This window comes from Procambarus clarkii, chromosome 49, assembly GCF_040958095.1.
Source record: "Procambarus clarkii isolate CNS0578487 chromosome 49, FALCON_Pclarkii_2.0, whole genome shotgun sequence".
In the NCBI taxonomy this organism is placed as follows: Eukaryota; Metazoa; Arthropoda; class Malacostraca; order Decapoda; family Cambaridae; genus Procambarus; species Procambarus clarkii.
In genome coordinates this window covers 13444347-13468683 of record NC_091198.1, presented here as the reverse complement: position 1 = coordinate 13468683, position 24337 = coordinate 13444347, and the positions used below count along the sequence as shown (strand labels likewise).

The 24337-nt window shown below is 38.7% G+C and overlaps 1 protein-coding gene across 4 annotated transcripts in view; it reads right to left on the bottom strand.

Moving 5' to 3' along the window:
- The window catches only part of pps (protein partner of snf), a 283892-nt gene that overhangs the window by 53315 nt on the left and 206240 nt on the right, over positions 1–24337 (bottom strand). For all 4 annotated transcript variants that reach the window (XR_006773414.2, XM_069302993.1, XM_069302994.1 and 1 more), the window contains 3 exons: positions 13799–13984; positions 13169–13292; positions 5945–6090 (listed from right to left, as the gene is read on the bottom strand). Coding sequence is in view for 3 of the 4 variants with exons in the window: in XM_069302993.1 (XP_069159094.1) it covers positions 5945–6090; positions 13169–13292; positions 13799–13984 (456 nt within the window). In the remaining variant the exon portion in view is untranslated. The remainder of the gene's footprint in view (positions 1–5944; positions 6091–13168; positions 13293–13798; positions 13985–24337) is intronic.

The window sequence follows — 24337 nt, the reverse complement described above, 5'->3', positions numbered from 1 at the left end:
ATAATTAGGTAATTATCTCTTTGTGGCAACTCCTGCCTGACAGCTGGCGAGCAACAGACAGTCTGGGACGCACGCTAAGCCAGCGCCTGTTTTTTGCCAAATTTCCCCGCCCTATAGCGGGCAATATATGCCACTTACTATTTTTTAATTTTTTTTCACATGATCAGTGAACACAAATTGACAGGTTTAGAAGAAAAAATATATATATATATTTTTTTGGGTATGCGCCTGTGAGTGACACATGCTAAATAGCCAGGCACCATACAAGGGTTAAAGGTAACCCATCATAAAAATTATTGTTGTTTGTTGTATCGTGAATCAATTTATTTATGCTCTCATAGCACGGATATTTATTTTTCTTTCTCATTTGCTGCTGCGTGCAAGTTTTACCAAAGCAGCAGCAAAAGTATTTGCTGCTGCTTCAGTTTTTTATTTTGAAAATGTATATGATAAAAATATAGGAATTTTTTTTAATTCACTGTATTTGATGTTTTCTGTTATTTACTTTATGATTTAATAAATTGTGCAAAATTAAATCAATACTGTATTTGTTCTTATATCATGGATAGCAGAGGTTTAGAACTGCTGTTTGTTTACACAAACACCCCTTCCCCATATTGTTTCAACAGGTTCTTGCACACGGAAAATCTCATGATAAACAATGACTGGACAAATACACTCATTCTTTCACTGATACATCACAATGTGATTTTCTGTGTGCATTTGAAGAGAAGAGTTTGAGATGAATTCCTAGACCACACCCAGAGTGCATAGGGACATTGTGTGAAAATCCTGACTTGGCTTCAGTTGAAGCCAAGGTTGCATTGCTTTTGATCACATCATGGTGTAGTGATCCTAGATGTGTGGTTGGGAGTACCTAGAACATAGGTTCAAATCCTTCTCATGGCTCCTACTGATTTTCTCAAAGGACTGAACAAGGAACGGTCCTTGATGAAACGAAAACTCATACAGAGAAAGAGAAAAAGGCAGAGTAATACAATCGCTCCAAAATAACAGAAGGTACACCAACATACAGACACCATTTTATTATACTCTATTTACAGTACCAGTTCTTTTTTTTTTTTTAGAACTTTTGCTCTTAATTTTTGTCAGCTTTTAGAGTTGGGATCGGCTAAAGTTACTTAAGCTACACTGACTTTCGAGTATTTTATAGCACCACGACATGTGTGTAGATATGCCTAATTTTTAAGATATTCAAGGTATCCACCTTCTGAGGATTTTTTTACTTATTCTAAAAACTACCAATGAATTACATAGTCCAATAATAATAATAGGAATCTTCTTTGAGCCATGATACAAAAGTCTTTAACCCTTGTATGGCACCTGGCTAATTAGCATGTGTCACTCACAGGCGCATACCAAAAAAATATAAAAATATAAAAATATAAAAATAAATATATATATATATATATATATATATATATTTATTTTTATATTTTTATATTTTTATATTTTCCTGAATTAATGTATTTTCTCTATTTTTTTTCTTATGAAATGATAAAGCTACCCATTTCATTATGTATGAGGCCAATTTTATTTTATTCGAGTTAAAATTAACATAGATATATGACCGAACCTAACCAACCCTACCTAACCTAACCTAACCTATCTTTAGAGAATAGGTTACGTTAGCTAGCCGAAAAAGTTAGGTTAGGTTAGGTTAGGTAGGTTAGGTAGTCGAAAAACCATTAATTCATGAAAACTTGGCTTATTAGGCAAATCGGGCCTTGCATAGTAGGCTGAGAAGTGCGTTCTGGCTACTAGGTACGACATATATATATATATATATATATATATATATATATATATATATATATATATATATATATATATATATATATATATATATATATATATATATAATATATATATATATTAATATATATATATATATATATATATATATATATATATATATATATATATATATGTATATATATATATATATATATATATATATATGTCGTACCTAGTAGCCAGAACTCACTTCTCAGCCTACTATGCAAGGCCCGATTTGCCTAATAATCCTAGTTTTCATGAATTAATGTTTTTTCGACAACCTAACCTACCTAACCTAACCTAACCTAACGTTTTCGGCTACCTAACCTAACCTAACCTATAAAGATAGGTTAGGTTAGGTTAGGTAGGGTTGGTTAGGTTCGGTCATATATCTACGTTAATTTTAACTCCAATTAAAAAAAATTGACCTCATACATAATGAAATGGGTAGCTTTATCATTTCATAAGAAAAAAATTAGAGAAAATATAATAATTCAGTAAAACTTGGCTTATTAGGCAAATCGGGCCTCGCATAGTAGGCTGAGAAGTGAGTTCTGGCTACTAGGTACGACATATATATATATATATATATATATATATATATATATATATATATATATATATATATATATATATATATATATGTCGTACCTAGTAGCCAGAACTCACTTCTCAGCCTACTATGCAAGGCCCGATTTGCCTAATAAGCCAAGTTTTCATGAATTAATGTTTTTTCGTCTACCTAACCTAACCTAGCTTTTTTTGGCTACCTAACCTAACCTTACCTATATATATAGGTTAGGTTAGGTTAGGTAGGGTTGGTTAGGTTCGGTCATATATCTACGTTAATTTTAACTCCAATAAAAAAAAATTGACCTCATACATAGTGAAAAGGGTAGCTTTATCATTTCAAAAGAAAAAAATTATAGTAAATATATTAATTCAGGAAAACTTGGCTTATTAGGCAAATCGGGCCTTGAATAGTAGGCTGAGAAGTGAGTTCTGGCTACTAAGTACGACATATATATATATATATATATATATATATATATATATATATATATATATATATATATATATATATATATATATATATATATATTTTTTTTTTTTTCCTTCTAAACCTGTTAATTTGTGTTCACTGATCATGGGAAAAATAATAAAATATCGTAAGTGGCATATATTGCCCGCTATAGGGCGGGGAAGTCTGGCAAAAAACAGGCGCTGACTCAGCGTGTGTCCCAGACAGTCTGTTGCTCGCCAGCTGTCAGGCCAGAGTTGCCACAAAGAGATAATTACCTAATTATTTCAATGTCTCTTGATTGATTTTTCGTATTTTTTTTTGCTGTAATATTATTCAATAGTGTGTAGTGTGATGTATTTATATAATAAATTGAGTGAATCATCACTGTACTCAAAAATATGGTGTGCATATTGTTGATTCAATTATGTTCATCAAACAGTGAACAAATACTTTGTCGGTTATTACACTATATACACAGGTTATGTATAAATATCTGCAGGTTTTGTTCACCATAACGAACCACTAAGTTGATATTATGAGTCAAAAAGTAACGAGGAGTGACCGCCACACACCAGCCAGCCAGCCACTCCCTCAACACCTCACTCGCCCACATTCTCCTCCCACAATACTGTTTTTGCTTTTTATTCACTATATACAGACGTTATATGTAAGTATCTACATTCGGGTTCACCATAACGAACCACTAAGTTGGCATGCTGAGTGGCAGTGGCAGTGCCAGTGGCAGCCCACCACTGGCTGCCACTCCCTCCCTCACCTCACCTGACTAGCCACCATTCTCCTCCCACCATACTGTTTTTGCTTTTATATACAGACGTTATATATAAGCATTTACATGTTTCGTTCATCATAACTGTACATCTAAGCTTGTATAGTGAGTAAAGGCACAAAGACGTAGCTACTCACACAGTCAGCTGGTGGCGGCCGCCCTCAAGGCCAGACGCACTAATTTTTCTCCAAATGCAATATTGTTTGTGGTGTTATTACGTCATATACACACATGATATATAAGTATCTACCTGTTTTATTCACCATACTTGTACAAGTAATCTGGTATGGGTCCCAAAGACCATAGTGGTCACCAGTAAACAACATGATAAGTCGTGCAGACGACGCCACCTCCCTCACCAAAATGGCGGTTCCCAACCTACTCCTAATGCTGTTTATACCCACTAAACTATATATAAGTATCTACATTTGTGTTCACCATAGCGAACCACTAAGCTGGTATGGTGAGTGCAGTCAATAAAAGGTGGCCACACAGTCAGAAGACAACGCCACCACCCTCCCTCCCACAGCATTACTCCTCCCTCCATCTTGAGATCTTGAGGTTATCTTGAGATGATTTCGGAGCTTTAGTGTCCCCGCGGCCTGGTCCTCGACCAGGCCTCCACCCCCAGGAAGCAGCCCGTGACACCTGACTAACACCCAGGTACCTATTTTACTGCTAGGTAACAGGGGCATAGGGTGAAAGAAACTCTGCCCATTGTTTCTCGCCGGCACCCGGGATCAAACCCGGGACCACAGGATCACAAGTCCAGTGTGCTGTCCGCTCAGCCAACCGGCTCCCTGGAGCACATGGAGCACAGCGCTAAATATCACCACAATCCTGCTATTATCAGAACCCTGGTCAGTTTTATCACAGTCAGGGGTCTTCTGTAATAATATCATAGCTACATAATAGCATGAACAAGTATGTTATGGCATTTTTAGGCGATGCTGTGGTCACAAGCTGAACAGCAGTGCTGTGAGCTCATGCTGCGTGCGTCAGGATTGGTAACTCACTCAATACTGAGGCCCTTAACACCCGGGAATTTGACCCACGATTTTTTTTTTAAATGGCTTCTGTTTACAAGAGCCCTGATGAAGGTGTGGTGAACCCCGTGTATCCGCGGGCCGTTTAAATCTTGCATAGTACTCCAAAACATCACATGATGCGATGCGTAATTTACTGCAAGTCAGTCAAAGCATCATATGATGCGATGCGCAACTTAAGGGTTAATGTTGCAAGCCTATACGTGCAGGTGTTTCCTAGACATTACACATAAACCAAACTTTTTGACAAAGCCATAAGATATCTCTACTGGGAATACCTAACACTCATAACACCAACTGCAGGGACAAAACAACAATACAAGTTTTATGCAACAAACACTTGCTAAATGCTCCTGCCTGACTGTATTCATAATAACATAAGAGCAAAGGAAAGTGCAGAAGATCTATTGGCCCATATGATGCAGTTTCAAATAATACTCACATAAACTCAGTCATGTGTATGTCTAGCCTGTACTTAACCACCGCACTGCGCACAGCGCCTTAAGGTGCTCTGAGAGTTGTGCTATTTTTGTTTGTTTAATTAGGGTATGTTTTAATGTTATTTAATATTTTCATCACTCTTTGTGTTTTGAAATGAAAATGGTTGAGTTTGGATACATTTTGACATTAACTTTACCTGAACATTTATAAAAACAACAAAATTATGTCCTTAACAATTGCACTATGAAGTTTTTGCTGAAACCAGGTGTGCAGTGCAGTGGTTAATAAAATCCAATAATCCCACTTCTGTGTTACCAGGTAATTAGTTCCATAAATCAACAAACTTCTTTCCAAACCAGCATTTACCCAGGGGCCAGATTCACGAAGCAGTTACACACGTACTTACGAACGTGTACATCTTTCCTCAATCTTCGGCGGCTTTAGTAACATTTGTTAAACAGTTTATAAGCATGAAAACCTCCCAATAAACTGTTCTTATTGTTATAAACAGCCTCCTGGTGCTTTGGGGCTCATTAACTGTTTAATAATTGTAAATAAAGCCGCCAAAGATTCAGAAAAGATGTACAGGTTTGTAAGTGCTTGCGTAACTTCTTTGTGAATCAGGCCCCAGGTCTTTTCTCAACTTAATTTTCTCCAATTTATATCCACCATTTCGATAGCTATTTTACGTTGATGTATTCAAAACCTAATTTATATCCCCTTTCTCTATACCCTTCCATCCTTTTATATACTGCAACCTATATATACTACATATATATATGATGTTACAACAAGCAATGTTAAAAAGACAAGAATAAACTATAATAAAAATTAAATGAAGCTCACCGAAATTTGTCGGATCAATGAATGGTCTTGTTTTCCTGTGCATATTTTGCAATTAAGATCATACATGTGATTTGCATGGCTTAACGTTGTGTCCTCTAGCACTTCTGCCACTGGATCTGCTGGAAGCGAGTTGAGAGTTTCGGGAGCTGTATAAAATAAAGTAAAAGTATTATACTGCATAAATCTCTCACAATGTACAGGCCAGATATGTATTGTATTCTATTGTACAGTATTTAATTCATGCGTCATTATTTATGTACAAATTCACAGCGAAGTTGTTCAAAATAAACATCAAATGTTTTTAGAATTAGAAACAAAATTTAAAAATTGAGAGCAGTGAAACAACACGTTTTGTGCGACAACTCAGTAGCTTCCTGGCGCTTCTGGTCATGACTCTTTAAGGATGCCCCTAACATTAGGCTCTTGAAACATTCTCATGCTACCAGGAGCCAGAACTGATATTTTGCTCCTCTGAATAAGGAAAGAACATGGAAATTAATCACCACTCTGCGCTGCCTTAAAATATGACACCCCTGTGGTGCGCCGAAAAAAAATTCTTTGCAAACAATTATTTTCTCTTCTTATATTGTTAAATTGTAGTCTGATCATGGGAAACTAAACAAAAAATTTGGATGCGATATACTTTAGCTGTGATGGAGCTGAGAAGTTGAGCAAATTATGGGCGCTGAGCGATGAAGCGCTCGGGGGTCACTCAACCCCACAACCCCATGGGGCAACAGTTGCCGTGAATATAATTTTTCAAAAGTATTTTGATGTTTCTCATTTGTTTCTTCTCTGGTTTTTTGCTGTAATATTATTAGAAAGTGTGTAATTTAGGGAATTCATATAGTTCAATGTGTGGAACAGTGCTATGCTCAAAATTATGGGGCTCATATATGTGGCATATATATATTATATTCTATGATCAACTAGTGTTTTGCTGTTATTACGCTACAACACACATTGTATATATCCATCTACACATGTGTTAACCATAATGAACCACTAAGTTGGTATGGTGAACCCAAACAACAAGAGTGGCTGCCACACACTAGCTAGCAGACACCAAACTGTTGATTGACAGTTGAGAGGCGGTGTTACGGTCTCGTCACCTTCGTCAAGAGTGTAGAGTGGCAATTCCAGCGCCATCTGTGGGTCTGCACTCCAACCCCCGATATTGGATGTTATGTGGAGAACGCCATCTATTGGTGGTGGATTGGCAGTGACAAATGGCTCCTGTTTCCTGCCTTGGTCAGACAGAGAGGTCATTGTGGATGACCTCTGGTGGTGGGCATATCAAGATCAGCGCCACCTAGGCTGTGCTACAGAGCATAATGTCAACTCCCAGGCAAATGAGTGTTACCTCATGGTTTCCCCAGTGTACCGTTCATTTAACTGATGACATTTTATGTCCACAGAAGTGATGTGTGGAGGCAGTGGTACTGAGGAAGGCAGTTTACCTTGGGCAGTCCATGTACTCTCAACTTGGTCCTGGAAGACGACTAAGTAAGCCGCCGCCAATCTGAGCAGTGTGTTAGCTGCTGATTTACGCAGTTTGGTAGAGATCGGCGTACCCTGGGATTGGCTTAGGAGAGTAACGGATGACAGTGAGATGCCTGTTGTGAAGTGCTGGTAGCCGGTCGCTAGAGGCTTCTGCCAGGGGTTGGCTACCCCTGTATAACCTGTAGGTTGTTTGTGACCCTGATCAGCGTGTGGCGGCTTAAGTCCTCTGCCAGCGAGTAGCTGGAGAGCAATAGTGGGGTGTAGGCACCTCGTGATACTGTGTCAGTGGGCTGGCCCACGTAAAAGGTGAACTCACTAGTGTTTTCCAGTACAAGTGGACAAGGTACTGAACGGTGGAAACACTGGGGGTTGGTTAACACTGCATGTGTGCGCTTTTGGTGTCCTGTGTGAAAGTGACACTTCTGTAAATAAGTGTAGTAATATATTTATTATATATTAACATTGAAAGTGTAAATATATTGGCAAAGAGAACTGTGTGAATTGTTAATTCCCCCTTTCCTTTATTGCACTATATAGCCAATTCGTGAAAGCATACTACCGACTTGGGGTCGGATACTATAATAGAGGTTACAACATCACGAGCCAAGTTACTGGTCCTAAGTGGCTGTAACAAGCGAGACCAAAGAGCCAAAGCTCAACCCCCGCAAGCACAACTAGGTGAGTACCATCTCCTTACCTCCTTCAACACCTCTCACTCGGCAACATTCCTCCTCCCACCATATTGTTATTACACTATATACACACACATTATATATAAGTATCTACATGTTTTGTTCACCATAACTGTACAACTAAGCTGGTATGGTGTCCAAATAACATAGTGGCCACCCTACACAGCATGACAAGTCACACCACCCACCAGACGACACCACCTCCCTCACTAAAATGGCTTCTCTCAACATACTCTTTTTGCTATTATTACACTAATACACACGTTATATATAAGTATCTACATTTGTGTTCACCATAGTGATCCACTTAGCTGGTATGGTGAGTCCAGACAACAAAAGGTCACCACACAGTCAGTAGATGACGCTACCTGCCTCCCTCACCAAGATTATTCCTCCCACCATACTATGCACAGTGCTACTTATCACCACAATCCTGCTATTATCAAGGTCCTGGTCATTTTTATCACAGTCAGGATCTTCTGTAATACTATCATCATTAAATAATAGCAGTTACATATATATTTTGACACTGTTAGGCAATGCTGTGGTCACAAGCTGAACAGCAGTGCTGTTTGCTCATGCTGCGTGCGCCAGCCCTCGTTGCTCACTCAGTACTGAGGCTCACACCCGGGAATGTTGTCCAAGATTTTTTTTTTTGTAAATGGCGTCTGCTTACTAGAGCCCTGAGGAAGTTGATATGAACCTCCGTGTAGCCGAAGAAGTTTTGAATAGCTCTCTATACCTAAAAATGCGACATGGCGCTCTGCTCACCATCGATCTAGCGCCACAAGGCACTCTGTGCAGTGCAGTGGTTAAAGATCAATCTCCAACTGAGGAGAACTGCTTAGAATGTCTATTGCCAAAGCAAAACTATCATTTGATGAGAACGAATGAAAAGGCCAAACAATCTAACTTTTACATGGAATAGGCAACAGCGCCTAACCAAACTCTCAGCCACCGCCACATGCCAACTCAGGTCCCAAGTGGTTTCAGCAGGCAAACTACTACTCACTATCAAGATGCCAGCCCAGCTCTTATCTCAATGAAAAAGAAGGGAGAACGGTACAAGAACAGGGAGCTAATGAGGTTCTTCACAAAAAGTGGTGTTTCATGACACTCAATACTCTATTCTGTGCTGGCCCCATCAGAAGTTCCCAGACATTTTCCCACAGCAGCACCTTGGAGAATATGATTACTATTCTGAAAGACAACACGTTGATAAGAGGACAATGAAAAATGAAAAGAGCATAGTATGGTGGGAGTAGTAATCTTGGTGAGGGAGGGAGGTAGCATCATCTGCTGACTCTGTGTGGCGACCTGTTATAACTGTTGAGAAAAAAATGCCTCGCGAGAAAAGCAAAAAACCAAAAGCCAATAAATGATGTGCCATCCTACCAAGGATACATATATCCACAACGAGGGGTGCAAGAGATCCATATAATAGTGGGCGACCAAGCCAAAGTTGGAGAGGGCAGAATCCTAGAGCACTAATACGAGAACAGCATACATACACATATTATGCATACGTGAATGTTAGGTTTTGAGGCTGCTTAGCCCATACTATAGTGGTGTTTAAAGGCCCTTTACTGTAGATGTTTTACTAGACACGGTTCTAAGTTTTTTTCCACCACCTTTCATAATATGCATGTAAGGAACATGAGCTATAGTTTAGTGCTATGTTCATAGTTTAGTGCTATGTTCATTTATGGCTGTCTTACAACTATTTGGCAATGCTTCCATGTTCAGGGACTTGTTATATATCAGAGTAAATGACAAACAATGTTTTTCTCCCTTGTCTTAGTATCAAATTCTGAGATTCTATTTGGTTCCACTGTTTCAGATGTGTTCACCTTTAGTAAATGCGTTACTTCATCTCTGGTTATCTCAAGGTTCTTCAGTGCTGCTTGGTTTGAAAACATGCCCGAGAGCAATTCCTTGAACTGCTGCGAACACCTTCGGGAATCTCCTTTTGAAAGTTCACTTTTGCAAACAGAGTGGTAGATGGTTGGAACAAGTGAAAAGGTGGAGGCCAAAACTGTTTGTAGTTTCAAAGAGTCTGTCTATATATATAAATATTAGTATATTTTGGTAGCAGACTTTCTTGTAAACATATGTTGTTGAATATGACTATTGCAAGCCCCAAAGAACTCAGTATATAGGCAAGACAACAATGTTTCTTTCCAGGCGATTAACAATGCATAAACAACAGGGCTCCATCAAGGAACATATAATCTCTTCTCACAACCAGACCATCACCAGAGAAATCTTAAACAACACAGAAATCATCGATAGGTACAGCGATAGCAGGCGGCTCGACATCAGCGAGGCACTACACTTCAAAAAGTCAACACCAGCAATCAACAGTCAATTAATGCACAACTATATTCTATAGTTGTCTGTCTGTGTGTTTGTCATAAGTGTTCTGTCTTGTGTTTGTCATAAGTTCGTTCACCTCACCCAAAACTTTGTACTATATCACCTCGCCCAAAATGAGTATAAGTTCGATGAATCTGTGTGTAAAATAAGTCTTTGAAAATGTAATAAGCATTACAAAATGCATTCAGGCATCAGACCATTAAAAAATGAATTTTGGATAATTGATATTTTTATTACCACCGACAGTGAAGAAAAACATAAGAAATATTGAGAAAATTTATGTTAGAATTATTAGAAGAAAGAAAGAAATAAGAAATAATGTAAATTGAATTAATCCGTTCCACACACCCAAAAATATTAACTTAATACATTTTTACAGACTACTACTCATATTTTTTTAATATACCTTACCTTTATTGAGGACTCTTGTTAGTATATGGAAGATGGTGAGGAGGGGAGGGGGGGGGGAGAGGACAGAGAGGGGAGAAGGACAGGTTTTAGTGTTTGGAAGGGGAGTCTCCTTCCATTATAACATCAGGCACTGATGACATGTCTGGGGGTATTCTCTCCTATGTTTTGCAGGCATACCACTAGGACCTGGGTGTGGCTCACTGCTTCTTTGTCTCACCAAGAACCTGTCTATAGACACTTGGTTTTCCCTACGTCTCAACACTTGTCTGTAGTGAGACATCAAATCTCTTGTTTATCCTCTATCATCATCCTCACAACTATTTTCTTAGGTTGAACTTTACCACTGACTTTCTTGGGACCCATGGTGTGATATAAAATAAGAACTTCTATGTTCAGAAACCAAAAAAGCAGAAAAACAATTACAATAAATTCTTTACTTTACAAAGAAATCAAGCGCAGTCGTCACTAGGCGGGAGACACTGGTAAACACTGAGCGTGCCTCGTCCACACTGCACCCAGCAGAACCACGTGCTTGCTCAACCCATACAAGCATCAACAGACGAATCTCGTTACAAGGCGAATGTCGTACACCAACTCAAATTTGACCGAGTTTGACATCATATACCAAAAAAAAAATTGTAATCTAGGGCAGTTGTAGACCAAGGCTCCACTGTATATACAGTATATAGCACCATCTGAGTCAATATTGATCATGGATGCTAAAATGAGACTATAAAGACAAGTGATGTCAAAGGAACCTGATTCATCAAGGATTCTATTGAGGAACATGAATGAAAGGTACAGTGGGAAAGCACAATACTGTACTAGTATCTCAGAATCACGAAAAAGCAAGATATTCTACATGGAGGTGCAACACTGTTCCAACAGTAAAGTGCAGGTATTACTTCACTAAACACCCACGAGTTAATCATGTGTGTACTCACCTATTTGTGCTTGCGGTGATTGAGTTTTGACAAGCACAAATAGGCGAGTTCACACTTGAATAACTCGTGTGTATTTAACACTTTCGCGCTTTAGATTAGAGATAACTCGTCGCCGTTTTTTCTTACGATTCCGCATAACAGCCTACTTTTCTCGTCCATCGAAAAAATATTTCTATAAATTCCATTTTTTAACCGAAATGGACGGGGATACTCTCAGATTATATACGTTTTGTAGAGAATTTATTTGCGAATTTTTTGGTACCAGAATGAATATTATATCACATAAACTTCTATGAGTAAAAAAAAAAATACACAAAGTATGTTTGGGGGTGTGGCGAGCGTGTGGCAGTGGGTTCCCTTTAGCCGTTGATATATCCAACACGTGGGAAATATTTGTATGTGTTATGTATATGTCTGTGTAGGGAATTTTACTGTGATCACTGTCATACAAATTATAAAATGTTTCAACAAGTATAAACATGACAAACATCAAACGAACGAAAACAATGCGTTCGTTTCTGCCGCGAACGCATACTGAGCGACACGGTTCTATATTTGGCGCTTCTCTTACACATGCTTTGTACAAATGTTATACATTTCATCTTATAGAAAATTTTATTGCGAACACATTGGTATAAAAAAAGAAATACGTACATAGAAAAGTAGGGTCAGGAAACGTATAAACTTTCCAAACATGATTTCCCCCCTGTGTTTTCGCCAGTGCGCTCGCGGCTAACTACTCTCCACTTCACACACTCTTGCGGGTGGGCAATTACCTATATTAAACATTCATATGCATATGTCCGTGTAGAGAATTTTATTGTGATTCCAATGATACCAAAATTAGCGATGTAGGACAACTGTAGGCTTCGCAACCATTAAGAGAGTGGAAACATTTTGTTGCTGTTTGGCGCTCTCGGCGAGTGATCTGCATAGTTTTTTATTTGGTGTTGATACTCCTTATGCTTGGGCGGCATTTTATAGGTATGCTCTTATTGACAATTTCATTGCGAACACAGTGATACCAAATTTAAATACGTGCGCCTTCAATTATTGTCAGGACAGTCAAAAGAGTGTACACTTTTTCGGTCTTACCGCGTAGGTGCGCGAAGTGCCGAAAGCATCTGGGGTATTGTTTTTTTTTGAGCGCCGAGAGCGTGAAAGTGTTAATGAAGTAATACCTGCACTTTACTGTGGTAGAGGGGGTGGAGACCTTGCTCAGAAAAGTAACAATAATGAATGAATAAATTAAGACATCTCTATCCAGGATGGGTTATTAGATAATGGTTGGACCTTACCTTTTTCTTTATCCTTGATAAATTCATCCTTGTCAATTTCAATTTCTCCTTTATGTGACTTCATTATATACTGGTTACCCAGAGCAATCATGTCCAGTTCATATTTTTCAATAGCTTGAAGTTCCTGTAAAAACAAGCATCATATACAATGAAGAACATTTAAATTTATGAACAGAATAACACAGATCTTAATCTAATCATTACACAGTTACAAACTCTTGATAAGAACCTTTCTACTACCCCACTTGAATATCTATTAACCCTTTTGTGGCAAAAATTGATTTAGGTCACCCCCGAAGAAAAACTGTCATTTGCTGTTATAAGCGACCTCAGTCTAGGTGCTAGGGAGCAGCATCACACATAATCAAAGTTTATTTAAGGCTATACTAACTTAGGCAGCCCATCACACTAAGTAATAAAAGTTATAAGGAAAACCTTTTGGCAATCTATGGCTCTAAGCAGGAGGCATAGGTTCAAATTATGAGCATAAAGTGTGCCAAAATAAATTACATATTAGAGTATTAGTATTACATGTTTATAATTACACACACACACACACACACACCCACACCCATTAATACATTCATACTCAAACACTCACAACTGGACACGTTATTATTTATCTATTACCTTCTTCTCTTCTCTCTCTCGCCATTCACAAAGTTCTTTGGATGCTAGCTCTTCAGATGTCATTCTAACCAAGTTAGATGGAGAAATTGTTCCATTTAATATCTTGCGGAACAACCCACTGTTCTTTGTATCTTTGGTATTAAAAAGAATACTCCTGTAGCGAGACTTGTACTTGAACCCAACATCCTGAAAAGTAAACAATATTAATAGTGATGATTATTAAACAACATCAATTACACTATTTTTTGTGTATTCAAAATTATATTTCTTTGGAATTAATCATTGTACATACAATCCTAATTCTTCCCCACACAAAGATACGTACAATACTAAAGACATGTGTAAATCCAATGGGCAAAATTTGATTATTTCAGGATTTTTGGCATTTGTGAGCGGATATCACACTTCAGACATGACTATTATACTTATTATTAGGGTATTATTCTAATTGTATGGATATAAAATAACTGCATAGATGTCCTTCTCAAGGGACAGAATAAGTATAACACAGAAGTTCATTTGAAGTAGGAAGAAAGGTGGTATTTTAGTTTCAATTTGAAGATCATGTACAGTGATTGTAATATCATTCAATGCAATTTGCTTATAGTATTATAGTAAATGTATTAAACACACACAAAAGAATAAACAATAAAGACTATGATCCAGATTCAGACCAGATTGCTGTGCTCCGAGGCCGACTCCCGAGGTCAAGTGAGGTCAAGAGCCTCAGACAAGTCACAAAGCCAATATAATGCACCAGGGTGTAAATAGTGTAGTATCAACACTTCTCACAGTGACCAAACAATACAACCACAAACATATGCTCACCCAAGCAATCACCCACTACGATCTTATTCTACTTGGATAGTTTATTTTTGTCTTATTTAATATATTTATATATTGCTAGTGTTTTCATATTAACAAATACAATTACAACAAAATGTGAAATACTGTAATTACCTAAGTGATTATAATATTTCACTTTCCATTATAATTGTATTTTTAAATATGAAAACATTAACAATATATGAAGATAAAAGTAAACTAATAAAGTACATTGTCCCACATGCATTTTCAACTACACATGAATTCAGGTAAACAAAATTATTACATTATCTGAACACTTTAAATAATACACATTTGTCACAAAAAGTGTACAATAAACAAGTAAGAATCAGCGTACATTACATAGTTTCAGGGAACTGCTTTAATTTTCACTTCACTTATTGGGAGTTTATACCGATGGATCCCAAACTTAAGAACAAAATATATTGTACGTTTAATATGCAGGTTGACGAAAATTGACTGAAAAACTTATGAAGGCAAGATGTTCACTTTCACTCTGAGTAAAGTTTCAATGTGCCAAACACTACGCAAAAATTTTTCTTGGATATGTATATAATCACATTATAAATGCTCTCTTTATTTTGAAGTTTTACACTTCTGAGGCAGCAAAAAAGATCCATTGGGTCACTCTGATTTTCCAGTTAGTTTTGCTTCACCTCCACGAATTCTAATGGCTTATTTGGTTTGTTTCCCTGCCAGACAGTGTTTATTACTTTGTGGTTTACCCGTAAAAGTAATAAAATGAAGAATGGCCATAGCACAGCAATAATTTAGAGTAAGGTCTAAATAAATGATCAAACTATCTTCAAGTGTACCTAAACCCCACAACAGTTTATGGGATTAGGATTGCAGTCAGCCACGTGCTTTCCGTGCCTTTCGGGACCGAGACTGAACGGACAACCTGTCATGTTCGGATATGTGGGTCATCATCCTGAAACAACCTGTCTTCCTACAAAAAACGTTCACTCTTTGCTCATATGTGTTACACAAGGCAAAAAAATTCCCGTACCAGATAGTGGAAGCGGCTCACAAAAGTGATGTACTATCCTATTTTCTATTTTGGGTCCTCTGGTAGGTTAGGGAAGGACACTTTACATTAACCGTTTTCTTGACATTGGGAAACCTTAGGAGGACAGGCTGCCTGAAAAGCCAGGGGGGGGGGGGAGGAAAAATTACAATTTGGTTGCAAAAATTCGACAGTGATTTGTTTGCACTCACCAATATGAGAAGTTCTGATCCACTTGTTAACTTGAAGATAATAGTTGTTGGAACATTGTTATTTTAGATAGAAAAGGTGGTGGTGGATGATGATAAGTGTTGGGTTGACAGGAGTGGAAATTAATGGTGATGAGGTAACCTCAGCAGACTGTCTGAGGTTACTCTACTCTAAACAAAAGCTTCAAACTCTGCCTGGCAGCGTTTAAAACTTCTGAGTCATCCATTAGTGTATGAACACTGCTCAAGTGGCACTGTGTACGGTCATTGGGCAAACTAGTACCATCTTTATTGCACATTTTAATTCAGACTGCCTGCTCCACCAGTTATCCTAACTGTTTTATCCGAACAAACCAAAATCGGATAACATGCACTTTCGGAAAGAAGGCGTTCGTGAATCACATAGCAGACTGTATTACAATACAAAGTAAAGTACTTGAACAGCAAAACTAATAGTTGTTTCATGGCTCTCATAAAACTAAATAAACTTTACAGTTAAAGTCAATATTCTTTAGAAATGTAGTGCATCTGAGAGTATGTGAATGTTGGAACACATTTTATATACAGTATACACTGAATGTGAATACTACATATGCTGTGTATCCACCTAATTATACTTGCAAGCAGTTGAGCTTTGTCTGAAATCTACCTCTCAATCTTCCACTAACTGCTATACAGGTTCCCGAGCCCATAAAACTCATCACTTTCACACTTGAAAGTGTGTTTGCAGTCTTCCTCCTCCATTTTTCCATACAAATCTTTTCTATTTGCTGAATATGCCAACCAAAACAATTATTTCTATTGTCTCCGTGGCTCATATAGCACCCATTTTCAATCATATTGTCTACTCTATCAATTTCCTTAAATATTTGTATGCTCCGATCATGTGTGTATGCGCGCGCACGCGTGTGCGTATTCACCTATTTGTCTATACTGTAATTTCAAATTTCAGCTCTTGGACCCAGCCATTTCAGCCACATTCCACCCAACATGAATGTGATTAAATATTTCATTGATTAATGTACTATATTACTTTATTCTTGTGAGTGAGTGTGTATACAGCACACTCCTGAGACTGATGGATACCTACTACTATAGAGCATTCATAAATGTGTATCTTGCCTAATACAACACAGTTTTTACAGAATCAACCAATCTGTACAGAATCTGTCAACCAAATCCAGCACAAGAGCAAAAACCACCAGAAAGATAGAAAAACCAAAACAGACAACAGCAAGGAAAATATTGGCACATTTGATAACTAGGAATACAGTACAGTAGTTAGGTTGTTACCCCTGTTAGATATACACACACCCCACCACCAGATGGCAGCTTAGCGAGCAAATGGTGTGCACAGTTTTATTGGGTCAGTCATGCGTCTGGTGTGGACCCTACCACCATGTCACTATCACCTTCTTGACCAGTTTTTTCTAGATAAGTGTTGGTTATCCTTAGGACTGTCCTGCAGTGGCCTGTGCCTGTGCCATTTCCTTTTTTAATGTTAGCTTGACATGCATGTGTTTCACATCCTCACTGTTAAGTAAGTAATTATCAAAAGAAGGCACCAAACCGGGAAGGCTATGTAGCACCATCAAATACGCAAAATAATCAGAGGGCGCTAAATATCACCAAGGATGCCAATACGAGAACAAAAACGCATAAGGCGAACGATATCAAAAGTATCCGAGTCACCAAGAATGCTATCGAGGGACAGGTGACCGCGAGGGGCGGTCGGAAAGCAAGACACACGCTCGTCCTGGAAGTCAGGACATTCAAGAAGGATATGCACGACCGTAAGAGGGACAATGCAACTAGGACAATAAGGAGCAGGGCGGCGCTCCATCAAGTGACCATGGGTTAAGCGAGTATGGCCAATACGCAACCTCGCCAGAGCTGTTTCCCACCGCCGGTTACGGTGGAAGGAGGACTGCCACGAGGAAACACAACATTTAAGAGTACGTAGCTTGTTACCAGTAACAGACAACCAAGAAGCCTGCCAACGGGTAAGGACTGAGGAATGGATAACCGGGTAAAAGTCGGAATACGGAATGCCCTTACGAGAGATGGGACAAGAGCGGACAGCTTCCTTGGCGGCAGCATCCGCACGCTCATTGAAAGACACACCAATATGGCTGGGAACCCAACAAAACTCAACCGACTTAAATTTACTGTGAACGAGAAACAGCCAATGCTGGATCTCGACAACCACTGGATGAACCGGATTAAAGGACCCGAGAGCCATGAGGGCACTACAAGAGTCAACAACAACTACAAAGGAAGACTGACAACGAGAAAGCAGGAGACGAAGAGCATAGAGAATAGCATAAAGTTCCGATCCTCACTGTTAAGTGAACCCTGAGTCTTTGCCTAGATCTGTAGGTGTTTATCTTTGTGAATAAAGTTGCATATGATTGGAACAATTTTAATGAGGTGGTGGTGAATTCCAAATCATCAATAATTTTGAAGCATCATATGATAAAGACTGCAATGAATACTGACCACCATGAGCATAGCACTCATCCTTTAACAATACTTAATTACACACACACACACAAAACTAGACCTTACCACACCGAGAGGGCATGATAACACAAGATTCTAAGAGTACCTACTTGATAGCGTTCTAGTTCTTTTACTCCCCGGCCCGAGGCCAAGCTTAACTTGGGAGAGCTTGATCCAACAGGCTGTTATTTGGAGCAGCCCGCAGGCCCACACATCCACCACAGCTCGGTTGGTCCAGCACTTCAAGATAAAACTAAATAGTTTTCTTCAAGAAGATTGTCCACGGTTGTTCCGGCAATATTTCTTATACTCGCAGGCAAGATGTTGTGGATCTCTGGTGTTTATACAGTGTTCTTTGGTTGTTTCTATGACACCCCTACTCTTCACTGGTTCCATTCTGCATTTTCTTCCATATCGTTCACTCCAGTAAGTTGTTATTTTACTGTGTAGATTTAGGACCTAACCCTCCAGTATTTTCCACGTGTATACTATTTGATATCTTCTCGTCTCCTTTCTAGCGAGCACATTTGGAGAGCTTTGAGACAATCCCAATAATTTAGGCATTTTACCGCGTCTATGTATGCCGGATATGTTCTCTGTATTATCACTATTTCAGCAATCTCTCCATCTCTGAGTACCGAGCAGTATTCAAGACGGGACAGAACAAGTGATTTGAGGAGTACCACCATTGTGATAGGATCCCTGGATTTGAAAGTTCTCAAAATCCATCCTATCATTTTTCTGGCTGAAGTAGTTTTTCCTTTCTACTTTTCTGACAAAGTAATACAAAGCAGCAGTGCTCAAAGCTATGAACAGCAGAATGAGGGGACCACAGATACCTACTAGAGATTCAAATGAGTTCAAGAGTCATTAGGAAGAACTTTTTCAGTGTTAAAGCTGCCAATGAATGGAATAGGTAGACAATTTAAGTCGTTGAAGCTAATTCGATTCAGAATTTTAAATGTAAATATGATAAAAGTATGAGAAATGATTCATTGCATTAATCTAAGAATGTTTGAAGATGGGGCTAGGAGCCTAGCTCAACCCGGCAAGCACATCTAGGTGAGTACACACATCCCCACCCACCCACCCACTCTGTACATCAGTTGATTGACAGTTGAATGGCACGACCAAACAGCCGAAGCCCCCCCCCCCCACAAGAACAACTAGGTGAGAACACAGCTATATATACATCCAAATAAATGTTCAGCCCATTTAAGTCAAACTTACTTTATAATCAATCAATCACTAATACAGTAAGATTTCTTTTACATGGAGTTTCAACTGTTACTCCAAGCAACAGTGTTATGCTCGAAGTACCATTGTACTCACCTAGGTGAGTACAATTGTACTTCGAGCAATACATTGTTGGTTGGAACAACAACATTGTATTTGAATGCCACTGAAGGAAACCTTGATTACAATCTGGATGAAATAAAGAGGATCAAACAAAGAATAGGAAAGTACAAGACACCCTGGAAGACAGCCAATTTGGGCCAAGAAAAACACTTGCAATTATTACTGAGGTTTCATGTATAAAAAATGCAGATTTAACTGCCTAAATTCTTATCCTCATTCACTACTCTTAGTGAATTTGTGGGCAAGGACCTACTAAAGCACGCAAGAGAATCCACATTAATTCGTAATGCCAGAAGTTCAATGGAGGAGCCAGTCAGTGGGGTGCTCTTGCAACATCTCCATCCTGACCAGCTGCCACAAAAGATCACAAGCATACCCATAGGAATAGTCTCACAGTGGAAAATAAAAGTGAACAATATGGAAGACTGCTTCAGGAGAGGACGCAAGCCCACCTTCTAGCTGCAAGATCCCCTCGTGCTTTAACTTTCTATTAGCCATCCCTAGTTTCTCCCTGGGCACTTGAGCTTCTTGAACTTGTGCTGCCTATTGCTTAGGCACTCCATCCAGTCCTTGCCTTGGGCAGATCTATTGGCAGAAGCATCCAAATTGGGTCACCTAACAACTGTCAATGGATGGTAGAAATGTAGCCTCGGCCTCAATGTATATTCACATTAGTTACTGATAAATATGTACACAGCATGAATGGGAAAGTAGTGGTGCCACTACTTTCAGGGTAAACTAGGAGACCAGGAAGCACAGGGGCCTAGTGCAGCACTGTGCACCAATAAGCTCACAGATGCTTAGTCTGAGCTAATATGCACTCAAGTTCTTGGAGTTTGGTGGGAAACACTAGGAAAACTAGAACCCCCCAGGAGTAACTAGTTTCTTCCTCAGTGCCAGTGTTGCAATCCTAAGGAAAGGGCATGTTGCATCCGAACCAAATATCCCATTGAACAGCTCCAAGAGGTTATTAAATACAATTATGTATTTTAGTACGTATAATGTAATATGTATTTTAAATATGTATTAAATTAATAAATTACAAAAAGTAAGTGCTCATATTACTGCACTACCAGAGATATGAGTGCTAGTCAGCCCTAATGCTATGAACCTTAAAATGATCAGCACATTATCCAATGTATGCATAAATATACTGTACCTATGTATACTGTACCTGTGTATACTGTACTTATGTATACTGCACTTGTCTACACTGTACTTGTGTATACTGCACATACAGTATAATAAGGAAGTGCATTTAACTTTTTGTCTCATGTTTCAATGAGCCTAGAATTCAAATCCCAGAGGAAGCTTTTGTCATCTTTCCCCCGGAGGTGGGGGGGTGGGGGCAAGATCTCAGATCCTACATTGGGCATAATTGTATTGGTGGTCCAGATCCTTGAACAGTACTTATTTGCACCATATTCCAGTGGTTGCAGCAGCTCCACCTGCCTTAATGGTGTTAAAGTTAATGCAGCTATCAGCTGGGTTGGATACTAATGTGTAGTCTCACACCAACTACCCACCATTCTCTCTGCTGCTGGACACTGGGGAGCCTCATTTTAATGGTATGGTTGACTTCATTGACCATTATGTGAAGCAAGACTGCTCCACATAATGCTCCAATGAAGTGTCAATGCAAAATGGTGATGGGATTTGAGGCCTGTGCCTGTTGCAAGAACAGGGATCACCAGAAGCAAATCCTCAGCATAGATAGTACAAATAGCCATGCTGCAAGTATAATCTTGAGGTATTTACATAGTCTCAAACACTGCAGCCACTTTCTCCATGGTGGGGCTGTCCCACCTGGATTATTTGTTGGCTTTTGATGAAGTTGGTCTGTGGTACTAGGAAGTTCCACCATGTGATGAATCATATAAAGTGTGGATCATGAACTTCTCCTGAACCTACTATACAATGCCTCTTGGTAGGATTTCCTTGAGTTGCCAGAGAATCAAATAACAAGGATGAGGATAAGGAGGATTGTACAGCAATGCTGATACCGAGGGCCACCGAGTGCGAAAAAGGTGGCTCGTTTCCACTGTGAATCATTGAGAGAAAAGTTGAGGACTTTTCCTATGATGGACCTCAAAAGGTTGTTGTACTCACCTAGCTGCAGGAAGAAAACCTCAAAACATATGTTAGCACGTTGAGGGCTAGAGACTTAGTGGGATGGCAGAATGCAACAGTAGTGTCAGTTGGTAATTCAGCTGTCTATCCCCATCAGATCAGCATATTTTCTTCCCAAGGGTCTTGTTAATAGCTTTCAAACTCCAGAGGAGAACATGTTGCACATAAAAAAAAAAAATACAAACCTAATTTATGATACATAAATGCAGAATAACCTTTTGGCTTCAGCTCCAGGTCATGGAAACAAATTGTATAAATGTTAGGTGAGGATATACATGCAAGTACCCAAGTAGAGTTACAGGCAAGAGCTGTACCTGGATACTAATGTCTAGTCAACTACACATTAGTATCCATTAGTATCATACCATCACTATACACATTAGTGATGATATCTCAAGATATCATCACACACACTCTTACTTATAAGCTTCTGGTATGTGAAATTTTGAAGCTTCTGATAGTTTTAGCATATACTGTACTACCCTTCTGATTTATTTCATTTATCTACCACTATGATTGCAAAACAGAGTTTATGAGCACTTTTATAAGAAATGTTGTTACCATGTATATATTAGCAAGTACCCATTATACCAATGTGTAATTGCAGTTAGAGCACCTAGATAATGGTGTCCTTTCTTAGGTTATTTATCAAATATTTGTGAAGCTTCCATTGGTGCTGAAACTCTACCCTCTTGTTCTTTGTGCTTCAAGTTGACCTATCTCTTTGTAAACACACAATACCCTAGATTTTTACATGTTTTTTTTTTATATATAATTAATACCAGATGGACCTGTCTTCTGTAATACTAGTTTTTAAGAATTTCTCCTCAAATTTGAGATTCTATCATTATTTTAAATACCATTCCTTCCCCCTCCATCTATAAATTTTAAATGTTTAATTTTTTAAACTTTTCTGCATAATTTTCTTATCTTGGAGTCATTTCGAAGCGCATCTTTGCACCCCATATATTATGCTTTTCAAATAGGGGCACAAAAAAACTGGTTATCCAATTTGAGTCTCTGATAAATACTGCAGTGAGCCGCTAAAGCATTTCTCCATTCATACACTCGTAAAACTGTCATCCTAACCCAAAATAAATGTATACGGTACAGGAATGTACATGTAACATCAATAAACATTGATGTATGTGCATATATGTAAGTTAAGTTCTTTATAGAGTTAGAAGAGGAACACGCTATGCAAACCAAACCCTGGAGCAGTCTGTTGTCTGACCCACCACCTCAATAGTGCCAGAATTTGCAAGATGTCATGGACATGATTTCCACCTCTTGAGGTGGGAGGATTTTTTGTATACAAGGCTTTGCCATGGGGTACCATCTCTTGTACTCACCTAGTTGTGCTTGCGGGGGTTGAGATCTGGCTCTTTGGTCCCACCTCTCAACTGTCAATCAACTGGTGTACAGACTCCTGAGCCTACTAAGCTCTATCATATCTACATTTGAAACTGTATGGAGGCAGCTTCCACATCACTGCCTAATCCATTCCATCTGTTAACTACTCTGACACTGAAAAAGTTCTTTCTAACATCCCCTGTGGCTCATTTGGGCACTCAGTTTCCACCTGTGTCCCTCTGTTCACGTACCACCCTTGTTAAACAGTTTCTCTTTATCTACCCTGTCAATTCCTCTGAGAATTTTGTAGGTAGTGATCAAATCTCTCCTTACTCTTCTGTCTTCGTGTCGTGAGGTGAATTTCACGCAGCCTTTCCTCATAACTCATGCCTCTTAGTTCTGGGACTAGTCTAGTGGCATACCTGTGAACTTTTTCAAGCTTTGTCTTGTGCTTGACAAGGTTTATTGTATGTTTGTGAGGATGCATAAAATCAGAGGCAATGAAGAAGTTGACCACGGAAGCACTAATACTTACAGAAGGGGAAGTACTATAAGAGACATTAATCACATGATGGATCCCTTGGGCTTGCCTATCACAGCAGTGCCTCCTGCCCATCTGCTCAATAAGGCTCACTTTTCTTCCTTGTTCTTTTGTGCTAATCTAGCTTCAGTTTCTTCCCTTTACATTCTTGTCTGCAAGTCTGTCTTCTCACACTTTTGGTTCTTCAGTGCCATCGAGTGATGACCGCTTCATAGCCGTTTTTATGACTCGTTTCTGAAATTCCATTTTGCATGAAGCAAAAGGAATCTTTTTTGGCGTGTATGTGTTATCTGATAAACATTTTAAGTTTTACTATTCGACCAAGTATTAGGAATGAAACAAATATTGCCATTTGCAGCCTCCAGTGTATTTATCACAGTAAAACCCGAGGAATCTAACGTACTTGGCATTCTTGCTGTAGCATTTCAATTTCAATTAAACCTCTGATATATCCACCTGGATAATATACATTTCTAGTGTTTTGTTCATTTCAGTTGTCTTTATATACAGTCTAAGAAACCTGAAAGTTCACAGTGTACCCTAATTGTTACTAAAATGTGTAATATAAATCTTTAGTAAACTAAGAGTGATAT